General features: G+C 33.8%; 1 protein-coding gene and 1 long non-coding RNA gene across 5 annotated transcripts in view; one reads left to right on the forward strand and one right to left on the reverse strand.

The window, feature by feature from the left end:
* LOC124536808 (protein split ends-like) overlaps positions 1 to 6,256 on the forward strand; it is a 77,217-nt gene extending 70,961 nt beyond the window's left edge. For 2 of the 3 annotated variants that reach the window (XM_047113413.1, XM_047113414.1), the window contains exons 12-19: positions 59 to 222; positions 305 to 363; positions 632 to 738; positions 1,469 to 1,593; positions 2,214 to 2,359; positions 2,490 to 2,693; positions 2,861 to 3,022; positions 3,145 to 6,256. In XM_047113413.1, the coding sequence (XP_046969369.1) occupies positions 59 to 222; positions 305 to 363; positions 632 to 738; positions 1,469 to 1,593; positions 2,214 to 2,359; positions 2,490 to 2,693; positions 2,861 to 3,022; positions 3,145 to 3,279 (1,102 nt within the window). In that variant the 3' untranslated portion in view covers positions 3,280 to 6,256. The other variant, XM_047113415.1, reaches the window with a different exon arrangement.
* Positions 6,257 to 7,233: 977 nt separating this feature from the next.
* LOC124536809 lies at positions 7,234 to 11,888 on the reverse strand. Of its 2 annotated transcripts, none has more exons than XR_006966904.1 (2): positions 11,679 to 11,888; positions 7,234 to 7,278 (listed from the first exon to the last, which is right to left on the reverse strand). It is a non-coding gene; the product is annotated as an uncharacterized LOC124536809 (long non-coding RNA). The 2 variants fall into 2 exon arrangements; XR_006966905.1 differs by lacking the exon at positions 11,679 to 11,888 and adding an exon at positions 10,678 to 10,984.
* Positions 11,889 to 13,748: the final 1,860 nt, after the last annotated feature.

Raw genomic sequence — 13,748 nt, forward strand, 5'->3', positions numbered from 1 at the left:
TGAAAACTTAGTTTCTCGGCTAACAAACGAGATGTGACCGATATCTTTTTATTTACAGAGGCGGAGAAGGAGAGGCCGGTGCGGCGAGCGCGCTGGGCGGTGTGGCAGGTGCGTCGCGCGGGTTCCGCGGCGCCTACGCGGGGCCGGCTAGTCTGCCCCGCGGCGCACACCATCCGCCGCACTCGAAGCAGGTCGCTGTCGTCGGTCCCCAACATCACCCGGGTACGTTATAAAGACAACAAGAAAAAGAATCAAACGAAGATTAGTTTTTTACTTTTAATACTCACATTTGGTAATATTTCAGGTTCACGAGTAACCATAACGAGCGTGCCTGCAGTCAGTCCTCAAGGCCAAGTGTCAATGGTGAGTGTGATGTTATTGTTTTAGTTCATCCTCCTATTACCTAGATTACCTGATATGTATCTTACCAAACATAAAATATGTATAAAGAGGGTAATTTTGTTCATGCTATCCGGAATAGTCTGCAGATTTAGTTAGAAGTCCTCCGCCTGCACATCAACAGACTTCTCCTATCACCTCGGTATATCATAATGTAATTAATTTTTATTTTATAGACGCCGCTTTTTTATTTTTTTTAACTTTAACATGATTTTTAATTATCTTTTAACAGGGCGAAGGAATGTATCCTCATTTTTCGCATCACCATTATCAGATGTATCAACAGCATTTTCGGGCTACGCAGTACGAAAACCTGCCCACGCCCACTTCTTTTACGAGGTTTGTAATACTTTTAGTTTGTAAGCTTGAGATATTGCTTAAATAAAGATACACACAAAGAAACTATGGTTTTTACTATGCACTAGTTTAGTACAAAATATTGATATTGATAAATTCTTAACATCGAAATGACTAATTATTATATAAGGATTCATTATATAAATAGTAAACTGTACTATTTATATAATGAATCCACTCAATCAAATCACTTGTACCATTTGAAAGATATTGGGAACAGGATTTTTTAAAATCAAAGCCAGGCATAAGGGATATAACATTTGAGTTCTAAGGCCGTGGCACATTGGCGATGTTAGAAATTATTGGCTTTTATACGGATTGAATGCCATCGGGAGGTAATGGAACCACTTATTATCGGGTACATTTACCCGTCCGCCGACCATTATTATAAAAAAAAAAACTTAATAATTCTATATAACTTATTAATGAATTTGTGATAATTAATATAAATTAGTACCCGCCTTATTGACAATAAGAAAGTTGTTAGTATGTGTCTTGTTTTTAAATATCGGAATGTGAATGGGGGCAAAAAGACACCTGATGAAAAAACATAATTTAATTCCTACTACCTAGGAATTAAACTATGTTTTTTCATCAGGTGTCTTTTTGCCCCCTTGACTTCTCTGATATTTAAAAACATTTTTAAGTCTATATAATTTAAAAATTGCTGCACAACTTATTATGTGTCTAAAAATGTATGTTATATGACCAGAGGCGCGTTGGAGGCGGAGGGCTCGGAGGCGCCGACGCCGCCGCTGGAGCTGCGGCGGCCGCCGTCAGCGCGCGTGCCCCGCCCTGCGCACTCGCCCTCGCCCCTGCCGCACGACAGGCACATCAGTAAGTATTTATATCATTACGAACGTATTATCTTTTTAAAATCTTGACTGATTTCGACTACGGAGGCCATTTTTATAGAGAGAGAGATAATAGATAACTATGCATACACATAATATTTTACTGTGAAACATATTATAGCTCACGAGTGTGTGTGCAACATATAATAGAATGTATTTTTATTTTATTTATATACTCTTTATTGCACACCAATATAGACAAAAATAGTAAAGTAAAACAAAAACAAAGAAAAGAAAAATGTACAATAGGCGGCCTTATCGCTAAAACAGCGATCTCTTCCAGGCAATCTTTGGTAGAGGAGAGAGATAGGATGGTAGGGGTGTACAAATTATTTAATTAAAGAATGTAGTATGCGAAAGGAACAGAAAGAGTTCAGGAGGGTGTAAAACCGGGAATCTTCTAGGCTCTGATAAAATTCAGTAACTTTTTAGTGGCCCATGAATGTGTTTTTACATCCCACGTCACTATCCTACATTTTTAGTTCGTTTAAGTTGTTAAAGTTGTCTTTTGCCTGCAATTTATAAATTATGCGTTCGGTCTATACGCACGTATTACTCCGCACGGAGAGTGAGCGCGTCGTAACTCTTACCTTGTGGCGGCAGTGTACGGCGTGCGCTGCGGGCGCTCGCCGCCGCCGGCGCACGGCACGTCGCGGCCGCCCGCCGCGCTGCCGCCGCCCGGCCCGCCCGGCCCGCCGCACGCGTCGCAGGTGCCGCGCGAGGCCGACTCGCTGCAGATGTTGCTGCGGGTGAGTCGTTTGCACGTATATTTCGAAACCTAATTTTTTTGTCCTTTAGATCACAAGAGGTTTCGTGAGATTATTTAACCGCCTAGACTATTAATCAAAAATTTATAAAAAAAAATCTTACATTCGGCAGCGGTATCCTGTAATGTGGCAAGGATTACTGGCTTTGAAAAACGATTCAGCTGCGGTACAGATGCATTTTGTGGGTGGAAACCCCGGAGTGGCGGCAGATGCACTGTTGCGCAATTCTGACGGTACGGCTGCTTCGCTGCTTCGAATAGCGCAGCGAATGCGCCTCGAACCCGCACAGCTCGACCAGGTGCACCGTAAGATGAAGGTCAGTCGTTTACATTAATATAATCTATTCCCAATTAAATATTATTCTATATATTATAAGAAAAAGGGGCTCAAGTTTGCTGTTGAATAAATGTTGTTTATTAACTAATAATTAAAAATTTAAAAGATTACAATCGAATAATATTTTTAAATATATGTAATACTTAGTTGGAGAACGAACATTGTATGCTGCTGGCGCTGCCTTGTGGACGCGACCATATGGACGTTCTACAGCAGTCCACAAACCTTACGGCCGGCTTCATCACCTACCTGCAGCGCAAGCAGGCCGCCGGCATTGTCAATGTGGCACCTACCCCTGGTCACCAGCAGGTAATGTCACCCTCAGTTTGCATGGATTTATTGACGAACCGTTGTTTTGCAAACATTAAACAATCGCTTGGAAATAAAAGATTCGGTTAGAACAATTTCATTTTATTGTCCTTTGTCCACAGTCATTATATACAGTCCACATCTTTCCTTCGTGCGACTTTGCGAACGAAAACCTAAATCGTATTGCGCCCGATCTGATGCATCGCGTGGCCAATATCGCGCACCTTCTCATCGTCATCGCCACCGCCATCGGGTGAACGACGCAGACTCGCGAGGCGACGACCTTCGCCTCCATTGGATATTAACCTTGATCCCAGGATTTGAACTTGACGAATATAAGCATTGAACGTGACAAATATAAACATTGAACGTGACAAATATTAAACCCGAAGTGGACACTGTTAGATGAATATTTTAATAAAAATTGTAAATATATCCAGGTTGTGAAACTTCATTTTTACTATTATCGTAGCTATTCATCGACCTGGTGGAAGCCGCCGATCAAACGTTTGATACTGGACAGTAATATAGTGTTCTCGGAATTGCGTTGGATTACCTCTTCGAAAGTGAACGTTCGTTGTAGTGGACTAAAGTTAGTGTATTTATTGTTACGGCTTAGCGTCGCGGCGGCGGGCGCGCTTGTATAAAGTTTCACGTAGTCGTAAGCCGCCGTCACCTATTTAAGTGTTAGATTTAAGACATAGCTTTGTAAAATACTTTTGTTATGGTCGACTGGGCTCGGCCTTATTCGGAGTTTAAATTTATAAAAAAGGTATGATAGTGACGTGCGATGTCAGTTGATAAAGTATATTTAATTTTGGGTTCCGATTAGATAAGTGGCAATCTATCGAGCATTTTTTATTGTTAGTGTAAATTGTTATTTTGTTTTAAGCCTAGGATCTAAAGTAATTTAAATCATGTAAATACCGAATCTATCCATACTAAAATTCGATTTATTCATTTAGATCATTACGGTAGGTAATGGATAACTCTGTAACTGGGAATCGAATGATAATTTCTTTATGTAAAAATAAGATACATGAACGGTATATTAAACGATAAAATTACACATGGAAAATAAACTGTGATTCTGACTTTTTACGTAGGCTTATAGGTAGTCTTAAAAAAAGCATACTGAGCAATGCATGTGTAGCCAACGGCGCGTGCAGCGTCGCCTTTGTCATTAATAACTAATATAGGATTCATTACATAATAAGTTCACCTTCAGAAAAATCGTGGCTATTAAACTATCATTTAATATTACTCAAGTCACGAATTTTATTTTTGTATAGCTCATTTGAAATTAGGTTTCTTTAATTTTGAACACATCGCCAACCTTAAAAGTAAAAATAAATAATTTGAATATATAATTAATAGTAAATGATACTTATCGCTTATACGTTCATGATTATTACAACATTAAAATGTTTACATATTAAAACAAAGCTCGTCGATGCTTTTCGGCTACCGAAAAGACCAAAGTGTAAAGTTTACAAATTACCAGAAATATTTCCAGGGGTGTTTTAGAAAGATCGTATTTTCTTATAAATAGTCTCATAATAGAATTTCCTTCGAAACATTTTGATTCGAGCGACGTGACAATCGCCGTTGCACACTTACATTGTTTCTACAGTTAATTTCCCATTCCATGCGACCGCCTCATGCTGGTTACTTATTGCATAAATTCCTTCGACTAAAGACTATTCGTCCGAGCGGTGGCACCGCTCGCAATATTCTTTACTCTGAAACGTTTCTTGCCGCGAATGCTACAAAAATAACTATAAACAAATTGTGATGTTAGAGTCACTAACTATTGATTGTCATTATAAGTTGCACGAATTAACAATATTGTACTTCTCATAAATTATAAAAATCATTGTCTGCATCCAATTCACCTAAAGCTTCGGCGTTTGCTAATAATTATGACTCGTTATGTTTCACCTATAATTTCTGCTTAAAAATGTTTACATCGTCGTTTCGCAATGTATAATTAGATAACAGTGCGACTCTTTTGTCGTACGAGAAATAAAGTACAAAATATTTTATGTATTGTAATTTTATATGTACGATATAGGAATAACAGCACAGGTAACATATTGTATTGTATATTCTTTTTAAGGACTAATGTATAGGTGTATAAATGGTATATGTTTCGTCATGTTTCCGTCGCATACAGTTCTCAATATAGCTAGGAGGAACACTAACGAACTGTCACTTCGTCCATTAATTTTAAAACATAATTTTATTAGTAAATGGATGCCCAAATGTTCACTTATTTGATTTTCTTATAAAGGAAATCAATGTAAATAAGTCTTCAGTAAACATAGCATAACATACAGTATTTAGTCTTGATATTGAAATAAATTTATGATAGTCAACACATGAGAATTATAAAAGAAATATTTATTATGGTCAAATTGGTATTTTTACTCATTCTTTATTTATTGCAGTGGTGTGATTATTTTTTGGCAATGACATAAAGTACTATTTAATATTATAATTATCAAGTCTTTGCCAATAAGTAATGACATCCTATGTTTTTGTCAAGGTGTCAATTACTAATATTTAAATGTACACAAAGAATTCCATGTTCGAGACAAAGATCATTGTTAGTTTTTGTTTCTAATTTATAAGGTTCGGCAGACTTAAATCACCTAACTGTGAGAAGTATAATATAGTTTTGTGTAGTTATTTGTTTCAACACCTCTTGCATATACAGGTCAGGACCATGAGAGTCTCACTTCTTGGTGCCTTCAAAATTGTTTTTATTTTGAATACATCATGACGTCAGACAAATATTGTTTAGTTTTTTGCAATGTTTTCAAGCATGAAGTGGTTCCGCGGGTATGGAATGGTACTGTACGGCGGGTCGCTTGCGGTGGTGGCTGTTGTCTGTGTGCGAGTTGATAGAGTTTAAATATATGTAAAATTAACATTTGATCTCAAGTGTGCAGCAAAAGTGAAGGTGATGACTAGACTGTTATATTACAACAGCTGTGACCGGACGCGCTACCTGTCTCTTTGGTTTTAATATAGTAAAATGTAAGGATATAAAAAAATATTGTGATCATATTTCTACTTTAAGTTTAATTTGCTAGGATTTAGAAATAATTGTATATTTTGTACATATTGAAATAGTATTGTATCTTAACTTCCCTTTATCCAAAAACCCAGACTCCTGCGTGTTATGTACCTCCTACCTACCAATACTATTAAAAAAATAATACATAAAAAGTGTTTTTATTTTAATCATCCTCCCAGTTGTTGCTTAATAGTAATAGAATTAAATAATATTTTTATAAATTCGATGGGGACAATGAAGTTAACTTTTCATTAAATTATTGAAGAAAATACTAATACATTTTTGATATTCTTTATTTTCTATTTTCCATAAACATTTCTATTTGTCCTACTTAAATAACAAACAAAATATATATTTAAACGAGATACTATAACAACAGAAACCTCTAAGTGTCTATCAAATTAATAATAATTATTAAAATGTTAGGCTGAGGCGATAAATTATTGAATTACCTTAATAAACTATGTCAAACTTTAAAAAAATATATATTACGCAAATCGTACTTGTTTTAGCGAACACAGTTTTTAAAATGTTCACAATATAGTTAAGTTTTATTTTACACAATAAAATAACAAGTTTAATTTGAATAATATAAAATTTGAATTTAAACTTAGGGATTATTACTTTTTGTATATCTATGGTTTGCAATAACAACTATTATAAATCTTGATTTTGTCTTGCCTATTGCCTATTACCTAAACTTTCAACGATGAAAAGTATAGCTAAATTTTTCTACATACATTTTGACATTTTAGTTCATGCTGAAATTAATAATTTCTTATAGTTGAAATCAACATAAAAATAAATCTATAACAATAAAATATTCTTCATAAGTTAAGTACGACATCATCTAAGAATATTTTCTTATTTCTAGATGAAATTGCACTTTTGTTAAATATACTTTTTAATAATAACAACTTACTTTCTACTTAATAAACAGTGTATTTTAAATACATTGTGACTTGAAATGATTTAACATCCTTGCTTCATCATGAGGCCGGCAAGTTTAAATATTCTAAAACAGCTAAACGTGTCTGATTGCTGCCCACTGGAAGATATTGTGGTGGCTGAATTTCTGTTAGATGGTGCTTGCTCTGCGTTTTCTGAATGCGCCGGTGATTTATTTTCACTCTTTTGCTTCTCTGGTGATTTACTTATTGCCGGAGAAGTCATCCTGTAATTAATTAATAAATACATATATATACAACGTTATTCAAGTGCTGTATGATTTTTGTTGATGTTGTATTTTTTTTCTATGCTAACAGTGTTATGGTTTGCTAAAATATTATAGTAAAAGAAGTAGAACTGTTGAGTGTTAGTTGATTTTGATTTTTTTTTAAATCCTACAACATAACTTTGGTGTAACTTTACAATAAATAAATAACTAAATATGTTGACAAAAAATATGAAAAAGTAATGTACAGTCGGAGTAAAAAAACCTTCGTCAGTTTTCAAATTCATTCTTTAATCAAGTCGTAAATCTTAGTACCATTTGAAACTAAAGCACTAAACAGACCATTGCATATAAAATTAAGCTTACATAGTACTCATACTTAGACGTGACATATAATGGCATTGCGAAGTAATATGTCATTCTCAATCGGTAAAGCAGATTATCGCCCATACTGTGCACACGAAAATAGATCTTAAGATGACGAACCGTTTCTTACCCCGACTGTACATCTATTATGACATTGAATTGATTCTTACCAAATAAATGTTCGTTTTTCAAATTCAATACACTTGTCTTATATTGTAAGCAAACATTGTTTTTTAAAAAATACAAAAACAACTAGTAAAAGAAAGAGACATATCTTTCCTCAAATATGTACATTGTACAGTCAGGGTAGGAAAAGGTTCGTCACCTTAAGATCTATTTTCGTGTGCTCGGTATGAGCGATAATCTGCTTTACCGATCGAGAATGACATATTGTATCGCAATGTCATTATAAGTCGCTTCTAGCAAACAGTAAAATAGAAAAAACCTCCTGTCGGTTCTTCTGAAGTCCTCTCAAATACTTCGGCAATTTTCTACGACAGCTGCTTTGGTTATTATTTATCCACCGTTGCACCGTCAAACCGTCGGTGGGGTTTAGGCCAAGGAATTACCACAACTTTAAGGTGCCCATGGAACCACTCATCACACGTCATGTCATTTATTACATTAACCGTCACTCAGAATAACGGCTGAATAATATTACAAGCGTTTTTATTCTAAGATTGCATGATATTGCAAAAAATATATGATTCTGACAGACAGATTTTGACAATATAATAACAATAAAAATATAACACTAGACGTTGTCAAAAGATGTTACACAATTTTGAACCATGTTTCCAACCATATTATGTAAACAACAACAACAACAACAGCCTGTAAATTCCCACTGCTGGGCTAAAGGCCTCCTCTCCCTTTGAGGAGAAGGTTTTGGAACATATTCCACCACGCTGTTCCAATGCGGGTTGGTGGAATACACATGTGGCAGAATTTCTATGAAATTTGTCACATGCAGGTTTCCTCACGATGTTTTCCTTCACCGCTGAGCACGAGATGAATTATAAAGACAAATTAAGCACATGAATCAGCGGTGCTTGCCTGGGTTTGAACCCGTAATCATCGGTTAAGATGCACGCGTTCTAACCACTGGGCCATCTCGACTCATATTATATATTATGTAAGTAAGTTTAATTTTATATGCAGTTGTCTGTTTAGTGCTTTAGTTTCAAAAGTTACTAAGAGTTTAGCACTTGATAAGGGAATTAATTTGAAAACTGACGAAGGTTTTCTTACCCTGACTGTACATTGTTATTCCGATATACGAAAACTATCCTCAATCTCTGTATCTCCGTTGACATATATTTCAACATTATAAACAGTACATTTTAATTAAAATTTATTTTTAAATATCTTACAAAAATCAATAAATAACTTGCTCTCTATACTAATAATATAAATGTGAAAGTCTGTGTCTGTTTGTTTGTTACTCCTTTATGGCTAAACCATTGAACTAGGTTTGTTGAACTGAACTAATTTAGTACGAAGAAGTTTGTACCCGATGAACTAACAAAGCTCAGTTTTATATAAGGCTTGTTTTTAATTCAACCTAGTTTAATTCTAGAGGATGTATTGCGAGATTAATAGTTGCAAGTTCTTCAGGTTTGAAGAATAAAACTTAATAATACGTGTATTTTAAAACATAATTAGATACAAACGTTTTGTTATCTTCAGCCTAGAATGGCTTGGCTGTAAAGAAAAAAAGGTTTTAATTTTAAATTATTAAAGTTTATTACGGTTACGAATGATAAATAAATACATCAGCAATTCTGTAAACGAGCCTGTTATCATTTGGATTTCATTTTCCACTTTCAAGGGACTTTCCCTTGTCGTTTGAAGAAAAGAAATAACACAATTTTTTACTAATTGTGTATTTAATCTATAATTTAAATATTTATAGTTGTCGTGGAAATTGGCCGAAACTTCAAAATAGCACGATTTAAATGGATTTTACTGACAAGCTGAATTCAACGCGGGTGTAGAACCGGATTCAGCCAGTATATACATGTATTTTTGTTTCACATTTACGGTATACGGAAAGATTATTATTTATATTTTTATAGTAAAATTAATCGGTTCATTTCATTGCCCGTTAACTGCTAAATCCAGACTAATTCAGATTTGCATGGACTTCACTGGTTAATGCAGACAATTATTAACATTATTGATGCAATACTAATTTTGAAAACCTTTGGAAATTAAAACGAGTAGGTTGGTCACATTATTAATGTCCATATGATTGGACACTAACACTATCAATTGGTTAAACATTGTGTACGATACTCGGCGGCCATGGCCTACATTGCACAATTATTGTGATGTATGAATTAGATGCCACCAAACACATTTTGTTAAACCTCAAAATGTAATAAATTAATATTAAAACCAATTTCTATACAAATATCTAATGCGATTAATAACATACATACAATTACAAGTCATACCAAGAATAGGTACATATTGTTCACTACGTTATGTCACACTCGCAATTATTATTTACTATACTCGTACTCCTAAAGAGTTTGACTTTCACGTCTTGATAAAAATATCCTTACTTTAGTTTTAGTTGTACCTTTAGTACTTTATATTGAATAGGAAAACGGCTTTTTAGAAGCACATTAATAAATCCCGATATTACAGTTTACTCTTTGATTAGTAAACATTATAAAATATAAATAATTGTTAAGTAATCAGTTGTTTTATTTTTTCTAGCGGTGTTGTCATAATGTTTTAAGTAGGTCGATGACCTGACGTGGTGGGCGGGTGATATTTTTTGACCTACTTATACTTTGGTTAGTTGTAGGTAGCGGGCGTAATGTGAAGGAAAATGGGTTACGTTTTCACGCTCAGCATAGATAAAATATAACTATTATACGTATTATAATTATTCGAAATCTATTTTTAATCTTATTATTTTTATTTTGCAGCAGTGCTTTTAATGTTATTAAACAAAACTTAAATATGTTATTTAGTCTAATAATTAACATGTTACGTATTTTTAAATAAAAAATGGCTCACCTGATTTTTCTTGATATCAATTACAATTGAAAAATATAAATAATCGAAATAATATCTACGAACTATGACAATGAATTAACAATGTTGACGAGGACAATTTTTCTCTTCCGAACGTAGTTCGCAGGTGGCTGTATAGGTCCGCGCGCTTCTGCAGTTCGTTCGAGTGTCCGAGACTTTATAGTTCGAGATAGCGAGATCCATTATAACATATGATTTTATTTGATGCATGAACGTCACGGTTTGTTCATGGCATTAAGACATCTTTATATATTTTAACACAATTGAAGTTAATTTGGACGTAAGTATTTATTGAAATCTGTAACTACTATTCCTGTGTTGTCTTATTTTACTTTCTTGTTTAGTTTGAATCTCAAAGAAGGACGTTTCTTATTTATTTATGATTTTACTATTTATAATTTTTTGAACTTTATCTCGCACTTGAGACATATTATACTTATATTAACAAAATAATTGCAGTTTTCCTATGTTTATTTATACTAATATTATGAAATAACTATGTAGTATTTCAAATAACTAACGACCAATCCATTAAACACGAGACAAGTCGCGGGCGACAACTAGTTATCTATTTTCAATATAATATGTTTAAGCACTATGAATTATGATGTAGCCTGCAGGTGATAAAAATATTATCGCAGCTATTCTTTACCTATGATTGTTATGGTAGGTTGTGAATAAATGAAATGTACATATATGTTGAAAAATATATCACTTTCATCGATTGAGTTCCGTAGGTTAGCGTCCTCAATTCTTCAGAAAACCCTTCCCTGAGAAGGGAAGCCTAACGCAGTGCGGACAGCCCTTTCTTATGTAATAACTTAGGATACCCGTATAAGCAATTTCATCTAGTTTTGTTGCACAGAGATATTCTTACTATAATATAGTACATTTTATTGCTTACTACTTGAGTAAAGCTATGTTATTCTATTTATATATGTACTTATATGTATTTTAAGTATTATTTTATTTGGTTATTTTACCTTGATATGTTATCCTCTGTCTTACAAAGCAATGAGGTTTATAGATATGCTTGTATCCTGCGTCAAAACAAACACAATAATTCGGACGGAACACGCGCTTATGGTAGCAGAGGGTTAACTGTGTCACCCGCCAATATGTACCTACAACGCTACTGCGCATTCACTCTTCCTAACAATGAAGGGCAAAACCTTAAAATAAAAGACGTTAAATCCATAACCAGAGTTACACGTTTTAGATGTTTTTATACTTAGTATCTCTTTACCTTGGCTTATTTTTATGTACCTAACTAGTTCACAAGACCTACTTTTTTTGATACAACATTCTTATACACTCTATACATAAAATAATTGTTTTATATACATATATTTATAAATATTTTGTGTATTTCGAAAACGAATTTGTCTCAAATGTTATTTTGAACAGTTACATTTGATGCTATAGTGTAAAAAACTATTATTAGAGCCGAGTCTATTTAGGATGTCCAGATACTATAAACTAACCTAACAACGCCCTCTTCAGAAATATGATAAAATTGCGTTTAGGGAATGGAAAAGTGTTAACAAAATATTTATCACGAATTCACGAATAAGTACAAAATTGATATGCTCTTTGAGTATGCAGTTTCTACGTAGTTCACTAGATGGCGCTAGATACATTAAATTTTTCGTCATCGCATCCATAACAAAACCTTTAAAGTATGTGTGTAGTGATATTTTTTTACAAACAAATATACTATTAATTAATAATAACTTAACGACAAGTTATTATTAATTATTAGTATATTTGTTTTATATACTTATTAGTTATAAGTATTGGTTAGTTATAATAGAGTCGAAAGGAAAGGATTTAATAGATAGGGACGCGTGGTGGTGGAATGACGAAGTGCAAAATGTACTGATAGAGAAAAAAGTTCCATTTAAAGAATGGCAGGTTGTAAAAAATGTGAATGCAAGTTTGAAAGATGAAAAAAAGTAAGGTTATAGGGAATTTAAGAGGAGAGCAAAGAAGGCGGTAGCGGTTGTCAGAGGCACAGGAGGGGTTATACAATTAACTGACTCTACCGAATCACGAAAGAGACAGAAAGACGATCGAGAGATATTAGATATATCAAATGCATGAAAGATGAGGTTGGTAAAGTTTTATGTAAAGATGAGGAAATAATTGAACGATGGAAAGTCTATTTTGAAAAGTTTATGAATGAAGAAAATGACTGGAATGGTGTTCTTCGAGAGGCGCAAGTAAATAAGTGATTAGTAAGAGAAATAAGCATGGATGAGGTAATGACATCAGTCAAAATCATGAAAAACTGGAAGGCTTTGGTTCCAGATGATATACCATTTGAAGTATGGAAGATGTTAGAGAGTGAAGGATGTATGTGGTTGACTTTATTCTTCAATAAGTTGTTGCACGAAGAAACCATCCCACAAGAATGGTACAGTAGTTCACTAGTGCCCATCTTCAAAAATAAAGGGGATGTACAGGATTGCAACAACTATAGAGGTGTGGCGAACGCGACACTTACCAGATCCCTACAACCTATATAACTTATATAAATAAAATATTATACATATAATCATATAATATCTTATATATTTTTCATACATTAAATAATAAAGGTAACATAAATACAAATATTACTATAACATATGTACATATAACTATACTATATATGTATACTATAATACTTATATACTTATATAAATTACATAATAAATACATATTATATATACATGTTATACACAGTATAAATATCTACACTTTAAAAATCATATAAATAATTAAAATATAATATAATAATTTATGTAATGTCGGAAGGCAGTCGCCGCGCGATCGTGTAATAGAAATGTCTTTTCTAAATAAATTACCGTTACTTTGAACAAAGAAACGTATGCGCATCGGTTCGGCCGCCTTCCGTCAAGCAGTCGAATCCTAGATCTCGTACTGAACGCACGTCGCTTATCGCTTAAATTTTGCTACACGATTTTGCACCTTAAGTCTTTGTATTAAGTCATACTTCCTTCTTTCATCTAAACTTACCTTCATATTTCTTTCTTCTCATTTCTATTCTG

This window comes from Vanessa cardui, chromosome 17 (assembly GCF_905220365.1).
Source record: "Vanessa cardui chromosome 17, ilVanCard2.1, whole genome shotgun sequence".
Taxonomy (NCBI): domain Eukaryota; kingdom Metazoa; phylum Arthropoda; class Insecta; order Lepidoptera; family Nymphalidae; genus Vanessa; species Vanessa cardui.